The 18,583-nt window shown below is 41.1% G+C and overlaps 1 protein-coding gene across 2 annotated transcripts in view; it reads right to left on the bottom strand.

Annotated features, from left to right (window-relative positions):
• CPNE4 (copine 4) overlaps positions 1-18,583 on the bottom strand; it is a 467,500-nt gene that overhangs the window by 26,621 nt on the left and 422,296 nt on the right. For both annotated transcript variants that reach the window (XM_012804939.1, XM_003781701.2), the window contains 4 exons: positions 17,973-18,071; positions 15,867-15,953; positions 9,261-9,320; positions 678-811 (listed from right to left, as the gene is read on the bottom strand). In XM_012804939.1, the coding sequence (XP_012660393.1) occupies positions 678-811; positions 9,261-9,320; positions 15,867-15,953; positions 17,973-18,071 (380 nt within the window). The remainder of the gene's footprint in view (positions 1-677; positions 812-9,260; positions 9,321-15,866; positions 15,954-17,972; positions 18,072-18,583) is intronic.

The following is an 18,583-nucleotide window of genomic DNA, read 5'->3' as shown; positions in this document are numbered from 1 at the left end:
TACTGATGTAGTCTCAAAATTATTTTTCTATATACACATAGGCAAATGCACTCAGATTGGCATGGCCACACAGATGTGCCATATAATATCTGCTACAGTTACCATTAGCTTTTGAGATCAATGAAGTACAGTGATAACAAACTTATCTGTAGAGTGAATAGATCTGAGTTCAAGTCCTGTCTCTGGTTGTGTGATAATGCACAAATTATTAACCTCCTGTATAATATTCCTCTTATATAAAACAATACCCATTATATGTGTATCTAAGCTATTAGATGCAATAATGTCCAATGCACGTAAAACTCCAAAGTACTCACAAATCATCTGGGAATCTTGTTAAAATACAGATTAAAATTTAGTAGGTCTGGAATGCTGCTCATCCATGGACAAATTTTAAGTAGAACAAGGTACATATTAAGATTTCACAGGATAGAAACCAAAATTGCTATCTACTGGTCTTGAAAGCCAATTAAGAGAAGAAAGATGAACAAAGATTTTTGTTTGGTGACCAAAGTAAACATGGTACAAACTCGGTGTCTCTAGATATGCAGAGAATGGAATATTGAAACAAGGCTTTAATCTGTTCTTTCATTCTGTATGAGGAGGAGTTGCTCTACTTAATTCCCACTTTTCTGCCAAAGATCAGTCAAGGACCACCTGAACTCACAGTCTCTTACCTGTCATAGTCTTGGCAAATCTCTCCTACAGCTACCAGGGCCTTCAGGTACTCATTGGGTTGGTAAGGGTGGATGTAGTGCAGGGAACAGCTGTTCCTGGGGTCTCCATTTGAGGCAGTGAAATCTATAGCTACCTGGAAGAAAAAAAAAAAATAGAACAGGTAGATTTAAAGTAAATGTGTCTCCTAGGAATTATGATCCACCATGACAAAAATGTGGCTTCAGAAAACAAAAAAACTATATATACCACCAATAAACAAAAAGCATGGGAGGAAACTAATTAGCTTGAAAAACTAGTTATCAGTTTGGTTTGAGGCCATCTCTGCAGTCTTCAACCTCTCCTCCCTCATGCCCTCTTTTCTATCTGTCCAAAGAGAACTAGGGGTGGACATAACAGACAGAAAGCCCGGGTGCTGTTGATGCACTTCATGAGGCGGCAAGAGTAAGGACAGAGTACCCGCCCTCCAATTTCACATTTCACCAAGAAAAGACTTCTGTGATCCCTGGGCAGAACACTTCCATCTCTGAGGCATAGGTAAAAGTCCCTTTAAACTAAAATCTGTGTTAAATGTAATCTTTATAACAAAGCCTTTGCCATATTTCCATGAACCCCTGCCTATAACAAAGAAGATGCCTGAATGTTACGGCATCATGAGTGGGAAGTGGAGAAGAGAAAATTCTGTTTTGCTAGCAAATAGTCATTATCCTTCAACTTCTTAATGTTTTTCTGACCCCTAATCCAAACAAAAGTTGACTTACTGAATACTTCTTAACAACAAACAGCAGCAACGACAGCAAATGCTTAAGCCTGAGAGTGTTAAAATGAGAAGGAAGATTTTTTTTTTTTCTGATTCCCAACATTACCACCATCTAAATAGAAGTTAAGCCAGAAAAAAGCCCTTGAAAATACTTAAGCTTAGGGTGAAGAAGGTTAAAATGAGAAGCCAGGGGGAAGGAAAGAATGTCTGAGTCACCTCTTTCCTTTCCTCCTGGAGTACAGATGAATGCCTTTGTTGGCTAACCATGACACAAAGGCTCCATTGCCTCCCACGATCTTGGGGATTGCTGGATGGGAAATGTTTGTGTAATAGTTGGCAACTTTCACTTAACCAAACAACTAGAATGCTTCCTTGGATTTATTAAGGTGGGACCTTACTTCTGGAAGGACCGAAGTAGTGTGCTTTGTTTGTACTTCTTAAGGAGTAAAAGATTAAGGAGGTAGAAATGTTTTTCTTTACATGGGTCACTTTTGTAATGCTTGCGACTTGGCTGTAAGTGTGCCCATCACCCAGTGGTCTACATGGTCCCCATTAGGTAGGTTTCCACCCTTCAGAAAAATAAAACATATCATAGGGCTGGCACTAGGGTGAGGCAAAAGGTGCTTCGTGTATAAGACCCAAGGAGGCACTCACTCTCACCCGATGCTACCCTTGTATGATCCTCAGGATGAGTGCTTTTTAAAATTTTGTACCCCAGGTTCCTCTTGCTTCACTTTGGTCCTAGTGCCACTAAATCATTTCATTTCTATCAATTCTTCATCCTCAGGCTTGGAATAATTTTCTTTTGCTTAGCAAACTGGCGGGGGTGGGCAGAGATGATGGCAAGAAGGGGATTGTGATTCAAGATGTTACGGGCAGGAAAAGAATAGGATCTGGTGACTGATTGGATGTGGATTTGGAGGCCGGTCTCAGCAGTGCATGCAGGGAACCCTAGACCTCTGGGAGGCTGAAGTGGGAGGATCTCTTAAGCTCCAGAGTTTGAGATCAGAAGGAGACTCCATCTCTGTTAAAAAAATAGAAAAATTGGCCAGGCATCGTGGTGGGTGCCTATATCCTAGCTACTCGGGAGACTGAGGCAGGAGGATGGCTTGAACCCAGGAGGTTGAGGTTGCTGTGAGCAAATTTTTTTTTTTGAATGTGAAGTTGGATGTCAGTTAAGGAAGAGGAGTAGCCAGATTTCTCTGGGGATAGAGGTAGATAATACATCTCGAGGATAATGAAAAATGCAAAGGCCAGTGTCAGCAGGTTAGTGTGGGGCTGCCTGTCCTGGGTTATGTTACACACACACACACATGCCTGGTGGAACTTTTGCTGCCTTTTTGTAGGTTTCCACTTTTCCCATGGCCCCTATGCATGTGACAACCAGAGGCGATTCTTGCTCAGGAAATTCTGATATAGACCTAGGGAAGGGTATAAGCTGAAAGATTACATAATGAAAAAAGAAAGAAATCAATGATTCTCACCACATAGGCCTTTCAGTGGTTCTCATGGCTCGTAAACAAAATAGTTTGTCAAGTAACTAGATAGCAAGGGACAGTCTTAAGCACGTGGTAGCTAAAAGATTCTTTTTCCTGGCCAGGGACGGTGTCTAAAGTCTCCCTCAGGAAGCTAGAGGTAAAATATCTATCTGCAGGAAGTGGCCTTCTACCAAGAATTCTCCGCGCTCTTTAAAGTTAGCAGTAGTGGAAAGAGAATAGAGTGAAAGGTTAGGTTTATTTTAAAAAGCAACAGGGAGGCAGTGAAAGATGGGATTAAGTTGAAAAATAAAAGCAAGAAAATGACTGAAAAATGCCAGTTTGTGGAGGTGGCCGCGACGCCCGCTTTCCGCATGCCGGGGAGCTTCAGACCCGCGGCGTTTTCATTTTCTGATGCGCAGCATTTATGGAGACCTGTGCTTCTGGCGTGTGCTCCAATCTTCTCAGCGGGCAGCGCAAGAGCAGGCCGCTGCTTTTTCCTTCTGCCCGGGAGGCTGCTCTCATTATTAAGCAGAGCTGTAGAGCAGCTTTCCAAAACCTTGTAGGGTAAGAAAGCAAATGCTCTCTCCAGGCCACCGAGTCCCTGGTGCGTGGAGCTGCTTTCTGGGAAAGGGCTGGAAGCGAATGATGAGCATCTTTCGTAGGGCAGTTTTAGCCTCTTATGTGAAGCAGCCCCACTCCGCAGACCCCCTTCTCTTCATCTGACAAGCAGAATCTCTCTTCTCACCTTCGTAATCAAATTCTTTTTAAAAAAAAATTTTAGATTAATCTGAGGGTACAGACAGTTAGGTTACAATGTTTGTGTTTGTTAGATAATGTCCCTGTTGTAGTTGTACCAGAAGATGTGCCAAATATCCTTACATTGTGCCCAGTAGGTGGGACACACCAATCCCCTTCTCTTCCTCCCTCTGTCCTCTCCCTGTGATCAAATTCTTGAGGAGCATTTTTTCTGTTTTAAATATTTGTATGTAATTTTGACCTCTACAGTGAGCCCTGTAGGTGGAGATGCTGTTTAGTCTGGGCTGTTTCTTAAGCGGTAGGTTAAATTCTTATTCTTTTCCATTTCCACAAAACCGTAAGGGGGCAGTGAGATAAGAAAATAGAGACCAAGCTCACTTGGTTCATTTCTTGGAACTAGCAAAGCATTTGCCTCTTTACCCCTTGGTATCCTGGTTCACCCAGAGGTTCAGTGAGTAGGGCTAACTGTGTTTTGCAGAGGTCTCTCCCAGAGTCCAAGGGGATTTAGTCTGAGATATAAACTAAAGTTTCAAAAACTTACATGAGGCCACAGTGTAGACATAGGACATCCTAAATGTGTTAGGGTTAGAAATGATTTTCTGAGGTTTTCCACATTTTCAGGCAACTAGATAGCAATGGACAACCTTTAGAACTTTGTTAAAAATTTTGCACCTATCTACGTACATAGGTATAATTGAAATTTTTCTTTTGAGTATGATACAATTTTTTATATAGTTGTAATCATAGAATAATTTGCTTTCCATTCTTTTTAAAAAATTAACATTATGTCATAAACATGTTCTCGTAATATTATTTGATCCTAATAAATACAACTTAAAATAGCTTTATATGGTCCACGTAAAGGATATATTATAATTTACATAGATATTATTTTATTATTGGACATTTAGGTTGCTTACAGTGCTTGTCTCTGTAAAAAATCCATTTTATAATGAATATGTTTGTGCATATGAAAAAGTAATAACTTTCAAAGGAAACCTTTAATTCTTCTACATTTTTTTCTTTCCAAATACCTTATGACATCTGTCTCTTCTAGGCTGTCTATAACTTTACAATTTTTGTGTCTTATTTTTAGCCACTGTGACAAACCTTTCTCCCTGTGGTCTCTGTGTCACCTCTGCCCCCTTCGCCAAGACTGCAAGACTCTAGAGCTCTTATGACTCAAGGATCCATGTGATGCCCCAGATTATCCTCAGGGTGCCCTTGACCTCCCAAAATTATATGCAAAATTGGGTTTGTGCATTTTCTAGCAAGAGGATATAGATCATGTATCAGATTCTCAAGTGGTCCAGCTGACCAAAAAAAGAATAAGGAGCATTGACTTGTGCTCTTTTTAGCATCATTTACCTCTTTCTCTCCACTGGCCTTTTGCTTCTGCTTGGTCAGATTCTAGCCTAACACCCATTCTAATCTTCAAATTGCCACCCCCCTCTTATTTCCCTTCTGAATAGTTCTACCTGCTGTGCACGTACCTTCTGTTTACATCCTAACTCCTAGGTTTTGCTATTGCATTCTGTTGAAATTGTTCTTTTGAGTATGACATATGCTTACTTGTCACACAGCCCAGTCATTGCTTACTGTTCTTCCCCCTCTGACTTCTCCTTGGCAATTGAGATTCCTGCTCTTGATTTTAACCTTAGCCTTTCTCTCTTGGGCATCTGGGTTGCCTGGACCTTCTTTCCCTGGGGCATCTCTTCTCTTACTGTTAGCCTCTCTGTCTTCTGCTCCTAGATGGAGCTCTTCTGTCGTTTCCTGGTATCACATCCCTTCTCTTGGGCCATCTCTTCCAGACCCACATACATGTAGCTCATGCTTCTATCTTGAAAGCTAAGTCTATATTTATAAGTGTCATCTCCACTGGGATACCTGGAAGTGCTTCCAACATGTCCCCAACCAACTTTGTCATCTTGCCTGCAGCTCCTCTTAACTTGTGTCTTTCTGTGAACAGGACCACCATGCTCTGTCAGGCTGGCGCAGAAGCTCGGTCATCCTGGACTCATCACCCTGCTCTGCTTTTAGTCTCTTCATGGTATTGAGGCAGAGGCTCATGGCCCCTCTTCCCAAAGTGCCTGTTCCTGCCGCTGCCCTCTCATTCAGCTCGTTCCTGCCTCTCTCCAGGACAGCGGCAGTGGCTCTCATCTCTTCTTGCAGCATCTTTCATCCCCCATCACCTTCACTGACGCCTTTTACCAAACATCCTCAGGCTGACGTCTCTAAAGCATGTGCCTGTTTCTTCAGTGCCCTGTTCATTATCTTTTTGAACATTTCATTATCTGCCAAACTACCTCAACATTAAAAGACCTCCAAGTTCTGACCCTAGACTGCTTCTGCAACACTCCCCTAAATACATCCTGTTTCTTAATATTAACTCAGCTAAGGTTTTGTTATTTATCATTAAACTATATGGATACATAAATAGTTAAATGCATGAAGAAGGACTGCTTTTTAAAGCAAAAACCCAGGATCATATTTATTCAACCACTTTGTTCTTTTTTTTTTTTTTTCTAAAACTTACCTCCCTTTGAAGAATTTGGGTTTACTTTATTACAATTCAACAATAGTATTTTGAGGTGCCTGGCACCCGAAAGGAAAGATGGCCCATCTTTAATGCTGTTAAAGTTGAACCAGAAGCACCAGCATCCACAGGAGATGCAAACGCTTTCTCCTTGCCCCTGTTTATAATGTGTCTTAGTCAGATTCTCTACAGGAATCATAAAATCCATTCAAGTAGTGAGGGAGAGGCAGACGAGTGAGAGTTGGTGAGCTCTCACCTAACGGGTTCAAACTAGGGGTATATGCCATACCCCCTGGGTGAAGGACTCAACTACAACTTGGATTTACTCAACAAATACAAATAATGTAACTTAATTGTTTGTACCCATGTATTAATCTGAAATTTTTGAGAAGTCCACTCAAAAGAGGCGATTGAGGTGAGAGTAATAGGAAAACCTCCCACAAACATATGGGAAAGGTTAAGGGGAAACTGATCGTAAAAGTGGGAAGGTTACTAGAACTCAGTAAGGAGGATCTGTAGGGCAGGGCAGCAGATGGGAACTGCAACCTTCTGTAGAGGAACAAGGTCACTGCCAAACCTCTGCCTGCCAGGCAGGATGCTGAAGAAATAAATACTCCACGTTCTCTCTCCTCCTATTCTTTGATTTCTGACTGGTGCCTTCCACTGATCAAACCCAACCAAAAGCCAAGAACAAGAGATTCTGGGTAGCACAGAGTGCTACTACCTCCAAAGAGGTTGGCCTCCTGGGACACAGAGGGGACAGGTGGAGAAGGATAAGGAGTGGACCTGGAGGAGGAAATGGAGAACACCCAGAACTTTATGTCACTTCTGGTACCTGAAGGTATTTCTCCAGAAAGAGAAAGTCTGTGTTGGTTAAAGCTCCTGGGCTGGCTCAGGAGCGATGGATCAAATTATTTACCAGTGAGGGTTTTTACTTCCGAAAGGCTCAGAGGTAATTTCTGTAACAACACACCCTTTCCCCTCTCTCCTGTGCCCGTCTCCGTGCCAGGAAGCCCTGTTCTCCTCACTTCTCATCTCTCTGCTGCTTCCTTCTCATGCTGCCAGATGGTTTCAATAAAATTACAGTGCAGATAGTAAATAAGACATGTTAATTTTTATTAACAGTTTGTATTACAGCTTATAATTTACTTTAGATTATGCTGCTTGAGCAATAAAAATTTATAATGAGAAAACTGACTTAATTTGGGAGGAAAATTACACCAAAGTGATGGGTATGTTTCCCTTAATAGAGTACTCAGAGTAGAATGCCTAGAGATTCTCCTGAGTCCCCAGCCTACAACCCTGTAGGAGGAGTAGCCTGTGATGGGAGCTATTAATGACCTGCCCCCTTCTCCTTGGCATTCTGTACCATTCTTCATTCGTTGTTCCACACTGCCTGCCTCACTCGTGTCCCCCAGAGGTCTATCATTGAAGGGGATGAGAAGGGCATTGCTGGTGGCCAACTACTGAGGTGGCACCTCCTTGTTGGGGAAAGGAGAGAAAGGAGGGGAAAACAAAGTGGGGAGGCGATCTTCCTATGCCAGGCAGGTCACAGATGTGGTAATGGGAACCCCTTGGGCTTAACCTGTGTTCACTGGGGGTGATTCTTTGCAGCACAACATCAAGGGCAAAAGCAAGCCCCTGAAGGTTGAATAAAGGGTTGTACAAGAGCACGGGATCTACAAAATCTAAAACAGACTGAAATCAATAGGGCTTTTCCTTGAAAACCTATAAATAGGTTTCTGAAATCATATTTTTACCTAAGGTCTTGGGAAACTATTTCTAGTAGCTCTCCTTTATGACATTGCTTCTCTTTCTGTTCAAGTACACCCAGAGCAACAGTGACTTAGGTGTGCGTGCCCACAGTGAACCTGCTTGCTGCCTTCTGTATGCAACAGTGTGCTCGTAGAAGGGAGGACTGGGTGGTGGTACAACCAGATAATCCTAGGCTTTAAAGAAGTGACTAAACTCTATAACTACCCTTGTACGTATTCAGGGGTAAATGGATAATGCCCTAAATTTAGGCAGGGCAGAGTTAGGTCTTTCTGAGATTAGAGTAGAAGATAAGCTGGTCTAGCAAATGACTTCTTGTCTCACTACCCTGGGAATTTCCCTTTGAGTCCTTTGAGCTCCTCTTGGGCCCATAGCTGGACTAAAGAACTTAAACCATTTTTCTATCTTTTTTCACATGGTTCAGACAGTCTAGGGTACTAAACAGAGTGAAGCTTCATAAGCACTTTTCTGTAAGATGAGAAACAAATGCTGTACAAATCGTATCTCTCTTGTTTATATCTATGCTATTTCCCCATGTATTTTAGTATATCTATCTTTTGACATCTGGACATTTTGTTTTTGTAGGTCACATCTGTCCTACACATCTAACCTAGGAGGAATTCACATACTAAGCCAGTGAAAGCAAGTTGTTCCAGGTCAGGTGGACTCACATCCTTGACCTTCCTGGGCACTTTCAGAAGACCCAGCTGACCTACTCAAATACACACCAGCAGCATCTAAGTCCCACAAGAATACAGATTACATGTAGGAGGTGATCTTCCATCTATCACTGAGTCTACACACTCACTCTACTTCCCAACCTGGATATCAAGCTAGTTCTTTAGTTTTCGGAATTCACCTTTTCATTGCCCAATGAACTATGTGGATGGCTTATCCTTGGTACTGACCACTAGGTGTGACTGGTCCCATGAACACAACTGAGGCATTCCATCTCTCTCACCAGGTGATGGAATCTGGCAGTCTCCATACTGCCTCATGCCTCATGTAGTTACTGAAAAATGGGAACCATTAAGAGGGTTTCCCAAACCACCTGAGGTTGAGTGGCATAAATTTCCTGATATGATGCTAAAAACCATACTCACTGGAGAAAACAGGAATATAAACTCATTTTAAAAACATGATACCATATAATATTTCAGGAGTAGGACTTGAGCAAAGCTGATCCAAAATTTTAATAAATTTTTGTCTTCTCATGCACGAAACCCAGCACCATGCCCTATGCCTTGCTCCCTGAATAAAAGCAAACATGAAGACGACTTACTGTAAACTGGATTTGGCAGCCACCCATGATGTAGTCCAAGAAAGAGTGCATCTTGTGGATCTGCATAGGAGGAGGAGAAGAAACCTGGTTAATAACAGCATGGTCTGCTTCCTGGTATAATGGAGGGCTAAACTTCGGGAATTGGCTGCTAAACCAGAGGAAAGAGCAGGAGGACATCTGTGGAAAAAAGATGGGTCAATTGATTTTGTTCTGATAAAGGAGAGTAAGAAAATAATGTCAATACAAATGGGCCTGTATGGGCTGCCAATATCCATTCCTTGCTCCCCTCTCTTTTCGTTTATGCATGATTTTAATTAGCTTCTGCCTTTGGGGTGAGACTGAAGCTATATTTTCAAAGGTCACTGCTGTTTTGAAATCAATATTGTCTTACATTTGAATTTGGTCTTGCTTCCCTGTGTCTCAGTCTCAGTCTTGGTAACATTCTTAATACACAAGTAATCTGATTGGCTGCTTCAAGATTACAATTGCCTGAGATGGGAATTTACTGACAATTTCTAGTTAGTTAGACCCCTACTCTGTGACTAGCATTTGTTGAGCACTTATTGTATACAAGTACTTAACATCTTTCAAATCATTTAGTTCTTGGAACGAGCCTGAGAAAGTGGTACAACTATTATTATTATACCCATGTAGTAAACCGAGGATATGATAACAACCCTCACTAATGGTAGAACGGAGACTCAAATGATGCAAGGACTTCTATGCTGGAAGTCAGTAGTCACTGCTTTCTGCCAACTGCTACCATCTGTATTCTCATGCTCTTTACTAATTTCTTGCCTTTATTTCTGCTTCTTTGTGATTTTGCTGTTTGGCTCTTGGCAATAGTCATTCATTCCATAAGTATTTATTGAACACTATGCTCTAGATCCTAGGAATATGGTGATTAAAGAAACAGACAAGGAGGCACATACAGTCCTGGAACTTATAGTCAGGATCCTTCTACTTAGATAGTTAATAATTATAAGATTCACTCCTCAGATTCCATTTAATCCTCAGGGAAGCTTCTCAGAGACTGATCCCCCCAAATATTGTGTTTGTCTCTCTAGCTATCACCTCCAGGTGGCAGAGAGCTACTGGAAGACTTCTCTCAGGGTTGATGTTCACTTGGCCCTCTCTTAGTGCCTACTCCTGGCTTTCTTATGGCAATGCTTTGCTTGATAGTTGAGACTCCCTACTCTGGGTCTGGATATCAAGGAAATAAGAATTTGGAGCTGAGTGACAGAACAGTAGGCTCTGAGCACTGAATTGTAAGATCAACTCAGAAGATCAGAACAGATATATGCCTAAACACCTTTAGAAGACAGATAACCATTGGATTGGTTAATATAAATCTTTTCTCCTGACTTTTTTGGTGGGAAAGGGAGACAGGGATAGTCACATGACTATCTGGAATGTACCCAGGATTTGGTTTGTACAGATATGATAGGTGCCTGACATGGAGACAACTGTCTTGGTAAGAAGAGTTTATTACTCACAGTCCCCAATGAATAAGAGGCATGTTGTGCCACACAGAGGTGTGGTGGAGCACATGGGGAAGCCTGAGGGTCAGTCAGGAAGCAGAATGAATTGGGGGAAGAAAGGAAAAGACATTTATTGTGGTTTTCACAGGAAGGAATGGATAAGATAGGGTAATCAGCTAAGCAGGCCTAGGATTGGATAGTATGTATAATTTTGGTAGGCTTTGAGACCTGTTTAAACCACAGGTGTGGTTTCTAGTTATCAGAAACCTGGCCCTGGGGTGCTATATCAGGAGAAATATTGACTAGGTATGAGAGAGTTTAATAAGGGAGATGGTTGGGGATATAGACTCCAGATTGGTTGGTTTGCATATCAAAGGCACACTAGAGGGCAAGGTGTTTACTAGCTCCCAGAATTAGCTAACTCTGGGAGGGCAATCCCTTCCCAGATCTACAAGGCCCAAGATTATCAATGAATCACAAAAAATAAAAAATTAAAAATATAATTAACAAAATGACCCCAGATGGCCAGTCATAATACACCATTCCCAAGTCTCAGTGATTGGTTCAAGGAGTGTGCATATAACCCAAGCTATATTAATCAGACCTTTCCTTTACTATCTTGTTAAGTAATGATGTGATCCTGTAGCTTTTGGCAGATAGTGAGAAGCCATTCTAGGAGAAGGAACCATATACAGTAGAATCTCCATAGCTGACATCCTCCTTACAATGACCACCTTAAGTTGACCTAATTTTCATAGACCAGATATGCACCACATGTACATATCAGTATGGTAGGCCTAGTTCCTATGTTGACTGGTTTGTTACAATCCCCTGGGTGGTCAACTTACAAAGGTTCTACTACAAACACACATACACATAAAATCTATACATATACGCTCTACATATGTATATAGTTGCTTAATGATGAAGACATATTTTGAGAAATGTATTGTTAGGTATTTCCATCATTATGCAAACATCATGGAGTATACTTACACAACCCTAGATGGTGTAACCTTACAGATAGACTATATGGTTAATAGTACAGCATGTTATTGTACTGAATGAATACTGTAGACAACTTTGAAACAATGGCAAGTATTTGTATACCTAAACATATCTAAATAAGAAAAAGGTACAGTAAAAGTATAATATAAAGGATAAAAAATAACTACGCCTGTATAGCGTGCTTACAATGAATAGAGCCTGCAAGAGTGGAAGCTGCTGTGGGTGAGTTGAGTACCAAGTGAATGTGAAGGCCTAGGACATTACTGTACACTACTATAGACTTTATGAACACTACACTTAGGATATACTAAATTTACTTAAAGTAATTACATTATGATGTTACAACAGCTACACTGTCACTAGGCAATAGGAATTTTCAGCTCCATTATAATCTTATGGGACTACCATCATATATGTGGTCCGTTGTTGACCATAATATTATCCAAGCATTTCTGTATATGTACATATATAAAGGTATGTACAGATGCTCCTGGACTTATAATGAGGTTATGTCCTGATAAGGTATGCCCTCATCTCTCTCTCTTTCTTAGTCCTCTGTATTCTCTGAGACATAATAATATTAAAATTAGGCCACTTAATAACTCTATAATAGGCTATAAGTGTTCACTTTAAACTAAAAGCCAGAAATGTTTATGCTTAGGGAGAAAGGCATGTCAAAAACCAAAATAGTCAAAAATCTAGCTGGGCCTCTTATGCCAAAGAACTAGCCAAGTAATGAATGCAAAGTAAAAGTTCTTAGAAGAAATTAAAACAGTGTACACAGGAATGATAAAAAAGCACAACAACCTTCTTGCTGATAGGGAAAGAATTTTAGCAGTCTGGATTGAAGATTAAACCAGCTATCACATTCCTTTTGGCCAAAGCCTAACCAGGGGTCCTCAACTACGGCCCACAGGCCATATGTGGCCTGCCAAGGACATTTATTGGGCCCACCAGGTGTTTTTGCCACCGCTGCCTGTCCTGGTAGCAGCCGACTTGTCCCGGGGCCCTCAGTCTGGCCCTCCAATAGTCTGAGGGACAGTGAACTGGCCCTCTGTTTAAAGAGTTTGAGGACCCCCTGGATAGCAAGACCTTAACTCTCTTCAATGCTATGAAGGCTGAGAGAGGTGAGGAAGCTACAGAAGAAAAGTTGGAATATGTGAGAGTAGTTCAGGTGGTTTAAGGAAAGAAGTCATTTCTAAAACATAAAAGTGCAAAGTGAGCAGCAAGTGATGATGGAGAAGCTGCAACAATATACCCGGAAGGTCTGGCTATGGTGAAGGTGGCTGTGCTAAACAGCAGTTTTCAAGGTAGGCAAAAAAGCCTTCTACTGGAAGTAGATGCCACCTAGGAATTTCACAAATAGAGAGGAGAAGCCAATGTCTGGCCTTAGAACATCAAAAGACACCTTGACTCTTTTGTTAGAGGTTAATGCAGCTGCTAACCCTAAGTTGAAGTCAACGATCTACCATTACAGAGATTGTTGGGCCCTTAAGCATTGTGCTAAATCTACTCTGCCTGTGCTTTATAAGAGAAACAAAACACAGATTGCAGGACATCTGTTTACAGCAGCGGTTCTCAACCTTCCTAATGCCGTGACCCTTTAATACAGTCTCGTGTTGTGGTAACCTCAACCACAAAATTATTTTCATTGTTACTTCATAACTGCAATTTTGCTACTGTTATGAATCGTGATGTAAATATCTGATATGCAAGATGTATTGTAAATATCTGATATGTCACTGTTACAAAGGGGTCACTACCCACTGGGAGCGCTGGTTTACAGCATGGTTTACTAAACATTTTAAGTTCATTTTTGAGACCTATTGCTCAGAAAAAAAGTTCCCTTTCAAAATATGCCTGCTCATTGATAATGAGCTCTGATGGAGATGTATAAGGAGATTGATGCTGTTTTCATGCCTATACCATAACATCTATTCTGCAGCCCAAGAAAAAAGCTCAGTTTTCAAGTCTTCTCATTTAAGAAATACATTTTGTGAGGTTATAGCTGCCATTGATAATAATTCCTCTGATAGGTGTGGGCAAGTAAATTGAGAACCTTTTGGAAAGAATTCATGATTCTAGATGTCGTTAGGAACATTCACGATCCAGGGAGGAGGTCAAAATGTCAACATTGACAGGAGTTTGGAAGAAGTCAATTTCAACCCTTATGAATGACTTTGAGCTGTTCGAGACTTTAGTGGAGACAGAAAATGCAAATGTAGTGGAAATAATGAGAGAACTAGAATTGAAAGTGGAGCCTGATGTGACTGAATTGTTATAATCTCTTGAGAAAACTCGAATGGATGAGAAGTTGGTTCTCATGAATGAGCAAAGAAAGTGGTTTCCCAAGACAGAATCTACTCCTGGTGAAGATGCTGTAAACATTGTTGAAATGACAACAAAGAATTTAGAATATTTCACGAACTTAGTTGACAAAGCAGGGGGGAAGTTTGACAGGGTTGACTCAATTTTGAAAGAAGTTCTACTGTGGGTAAAACAGCATTTTATACTACAGAGAAATCTTTCCTGAAAGGAGAAGTCAATCAATGCAGCAAACTTCACTGTTGTCTCAAATTGCTCTAGCTTGGCTTAGTGCCTGTAGCACAGTGGTTATGGCGCCAGCCACATACACTAAGACTGGCAGGTTTGAACCCAGGCCAGGCCTGCTAAAAAAGCAACAATGACAACTGCAACAAAAAATAGCCGGGTGTTGTGGTGGGCGCCTGTAGTCCTAGCTACTTTGGAGGCTGAGGTAAGATAATCGCTTAAGCCCAAGAGCTGGAGGTTGCTGTGAGCTGTGACGCCACAGCACTCTACTGTGAGGGCAACATAGTGAGACTCTGTCTCAAAAAAAAAAAAAAATTGCTCTAGCCATCCAACCTTCAGCAACCACCTCCAGCAGCCATTAACATCAAGGAAAGACTATCAGCAAAAAGCATTACAACTTGCTGAAAGCTCTCAAGTGATTGCTAGCATTTTTAAGCAATAAAGTATTTTTTAATTTAGGTATATACTTTTTTTAGACATAATACTATAGCACACTTAATAGACTACAGTGAAGTGTAAATGTAACTTTTATATGCATTGGAAAACCAAAATGTTTGTGTGACTCACTTTACCATGGTGGAACAGAACCCCAAATCTCTCTGAAGTATGTCTATATAAATAGGCATACATATGAAATATATTTAATATATATATACATATATATAAATGACATTTAAGTCCTAGATAGTGGAGTCAGAATGACATGGGTTAAAATATTTGCTCTTAAATTTACTATTTGTGTGACTCTGAGTTAGTTATATTACCTCATCTGAATGTAGAAATCTCAGGTTTATGATGAGTTAAATAGAGTTTCTTGCAGTCACTCTCACATAGTAAGCATTCAACTATTGGCAGAATTACTCTCAGATGTGATTTAAGATTTTGAATTATTATCACATGATTCTTTCTCTGCAAAGATGAAGCTCCTTTGGGAGGAAATTCTAGGCCCTTTTAAATCTTCCCCTGCAGTCTTGTTTTTATGGAAACCTTTGAGCAGGCCTAAGGTACCACATATTAAGAAAGGCACATAGTAGGTGTTCTCCCTCTGGAGCTGCCCTGAGAAGGAAAGATCCTGATCTGTGACCAGAACACTCTTTGTGGGGCAGGACTGTCCCTGAGCAGAGGATGGTGACATGAGGCTGCCACAGCTCCCAAACCACCCATTCTTACATTTCTTATTTTATGTCCATTAATACAGTGAATATTTTCTTTTTATTTTAAAAAGATAACATCTATTTGATACTCTTTTCCTTCGATTCCATCACCCAAATTCAGTGATTTCCAACTGAATGCCATGGAACAGTGATGTGCCAGGAAAGGATTTTAGGTGTACCATGAAAATTTTTAAAGATCATTAATTAAATTATTTTCAAGAGAAGTTCAAAAAATTAGTATATTCTCTCTTTGTTAACTCTTTTCTTTGAGCATCATAATTTAAGTGTGTTATGGAAGTTTAACTATAGGTTCAAGTGGACCATGAGATAAAAAGGTTGAAAAACACTGCCCAAATACTTCCTCCCAGTCAGCCCTAGTTTCATACTCCAGGAAGAGAAGGCTATGTACATACCTTGCACTGATTCAGAATCACAAGGCCTGAGTTCTTATAATTCTTCTTCTTGGCTTTGTACTTGGGATTGATGCACTCCCATTGCACCTGCAACAAGAAAGTTCTTAGAATGAGAATCTAATCAGGAAGACAGCAAGTCATTCAATGAGGCCAGGCTCCTGGGGACAAACTGAACTGGAGGACTGACAAATGGTCTCTCGGTGGTGACCCTCACATTTAGAGGAGCAACAACGGGGAGTGGTTTGAGAGTGTGACACTGGTATCGGACTTCATGGTGTGAATCCCAGCTCCTTCATTCCCCTGTAGTGTAAGTTTTGGCAAATTGCTTGAGTCCTCTGTGCTTTGACTATTTCTTCTGCAAAGTGGAGTTTATAGTTATATCTACCTCACAGGATTATTGTGAAGATTAAGTGGTTAATCCATGTAAATGAATTGAGAATATTTCCTGGTGTATATAAATATCTATTATTAATAGGGTCAAATCAATCAGCAGAGGGAAGAAGAAATCTGCAGAAATACAGCTGAGTGATGCCCAAGCACCAAGTCTTACTATTGTACCTGGGAACTGACTAAAAAGGTAGGAAAATCATGAAACATGGAACGCTGGCTACAGAAATATAATGGGGAAAATGATGAGTTTACAGAGAACTTCACTGAGAACTAAAATAATGGATTGATATATGTCACAGTGTGCTATAGCAGCGCTCCAAGGGAGCCTCTTTGAGGGATAGGATCAGAGCTAGACTGACCAAGAATTGGAAAGGCAGCTGTGACCTAAGGGACTAATTAGGAGAACAGGTCTCAACCTTTGCAGCATACAGAGGATTTCATGGACAAAATCAATGAGAGTCAAATATCCAAGAGTCATTGACTGTTGTGCCATCTTTTGGGAGCTGGATCTTTAGATTTCTATTCAAGAGACAAATTTCACTCCTGTTAGCAATACGTGAAAATGAAGCAGTTGCAGATGGGATAGTCTCTACAGTAGCAGCCCGAGAGTAATTCCTTCTTCTCAGTGTCCATGCATGTGTGTAGTTCATGTAGAAAGGGTCTGTTAGCAAGAGGGTTACCACTGTGGACAACCAGGGCTTAGACCTGCTGGGGAAGTCCACAAAGTCACCGAGAGCAGACATCTCTGAGTTTTGCCACCTGAAAGGCAAGGGAGCTGGGGCGCCTGTACTCCAGCTCCCATTAGTCATTTGTGGAGGGCTGCTTCCTAGAGGTGACCCATCTCCCCCACACTTCTAGCCTGCTTTGGGCATGGGCAAAGCAGGCTCCAGCAGCCAGAGAAAGCCCTCAGCCTCAATCTGCAAAGACATTGAGGTTCTGCAGCTGGAAATTGGGCAGCTGAACACTGAACAGGTAAGAGGAGAAGTAGCATGATTAGGACCGGGTGACAGTAACTTACTGATATATTGGTATTTGAAAGTGTGGGTGTCTGTGGAAAACGTGGAAGGGGTTTGTAATGCAATATTCTTTGTGGTATGTGGTACTGTTTGGGCACAAGCCTTGGTATAAATTATGTAAGAGTAAAATGGTAGAAATAGATGAAAACTTGGTGCCCATAATAAAAATTGGGAGGATTGGAGAGATTTCTCCAAGGCCTAAGTGTGTTCTGAACACCATCAAGTCATGGCAATGTAGAGCTGGCAGGAATACTTCTATCAATGGCAATTATTTTGGAAGGCTGGCTATATGGTAGTGGCTCCGCTAGTGTATGTCATGGATTGTCTAATTTAATAGTCACAGAATTCTATGATATAGGTACAATTATCACCCTCATATTTTAGGTTTTAGAAAAATTATACAAAGAGAGATTAAGTACTTTCCCAACCATACACAACTTTAAAAAATTAGAAATGTTTTCATCTAGGCTTTTTTACTGATGAAGGAACTATAGCCTTTGGAGGCAGTGTCTTGTCTAAGGTCACATAATGCTTTAGGTTGGGCTAGTTCTAGAATCTAAGACCTACTTGTAGAATCTAGGTACTCAAATGCCACCATGTTCCCCTCTTATCGCATTTAATCATTAATGTTTTGCCTCTGTTTCATTTGTAGCATGATGCAGAGTATCTGGGGCAAAACCACAAGTGGTTGCCTATGTACCTGTTTCCCTTCCATTGCTCCTCTCATCTCCTTGAATGTCGAGGTGAATTCCCCAATGAAGTCATGCTTGCCATTGGAGTCCCAGTCCCACACTATGCACTGCAAGAGAAAAGAAGTATTATTACTTTTTAAAAATTAAGAATGCAGCCATAGCAGCTGACAGTGGTGTGAACTCTGTGAGGAAGAGGGGACGATGGGTATTTGGTCTGCAACAAAAGACCAGGAGTCTGGGATTGCCACATGTGGGATGGACTGGCCCTTTGGCAATGACCTCGAAACAGTCCTATGATATAGCAGTGACTCTTATCATTTGCCCATTTTTCAGATAAGGCCAGTAAGACCCAAAGAAGATAAGTGACTTGCTGCAGTGAAAACCTAGTGAATGCAAACCTGGGACGTGAAGGCAGCGTCCTGCCCCCAAGTCCAGGTCTCTCCTCCCGTAGCAAATAGCCTCCTGTTTACAACCGGAATCAGATGCCTGAGTCCGGAGCTATAGCTCCCGCAGTAGCAGCGTCTGTTTAATGATTTGGATGGGGTCATATTAATCACATTTTCCTCTTTCTACTTTTTTCCAAAAGCAAAAGAACAATACCCCCCAAAAGAAAGTAAGA

This window comes from Otolemur garnettii, unplaced genomic scaffold, assembly GCF_000181295.1.
Source record: "Otolemur garnettii isolate 467f Iridium unplaced genomic scaffold, OtoGar3 scaffold00002, whole genome shotgun sequence".
Taxonomy (NCBI): domain Eukaryota; kingdom Metazoa; phylum Chordata; class Mammalia; order Primates; family Galagidae; genus Otolemur; species Otolemur garnettii.
This window is presented reverse-complemented; position numbering and strand designations above follow the sequence as displayed.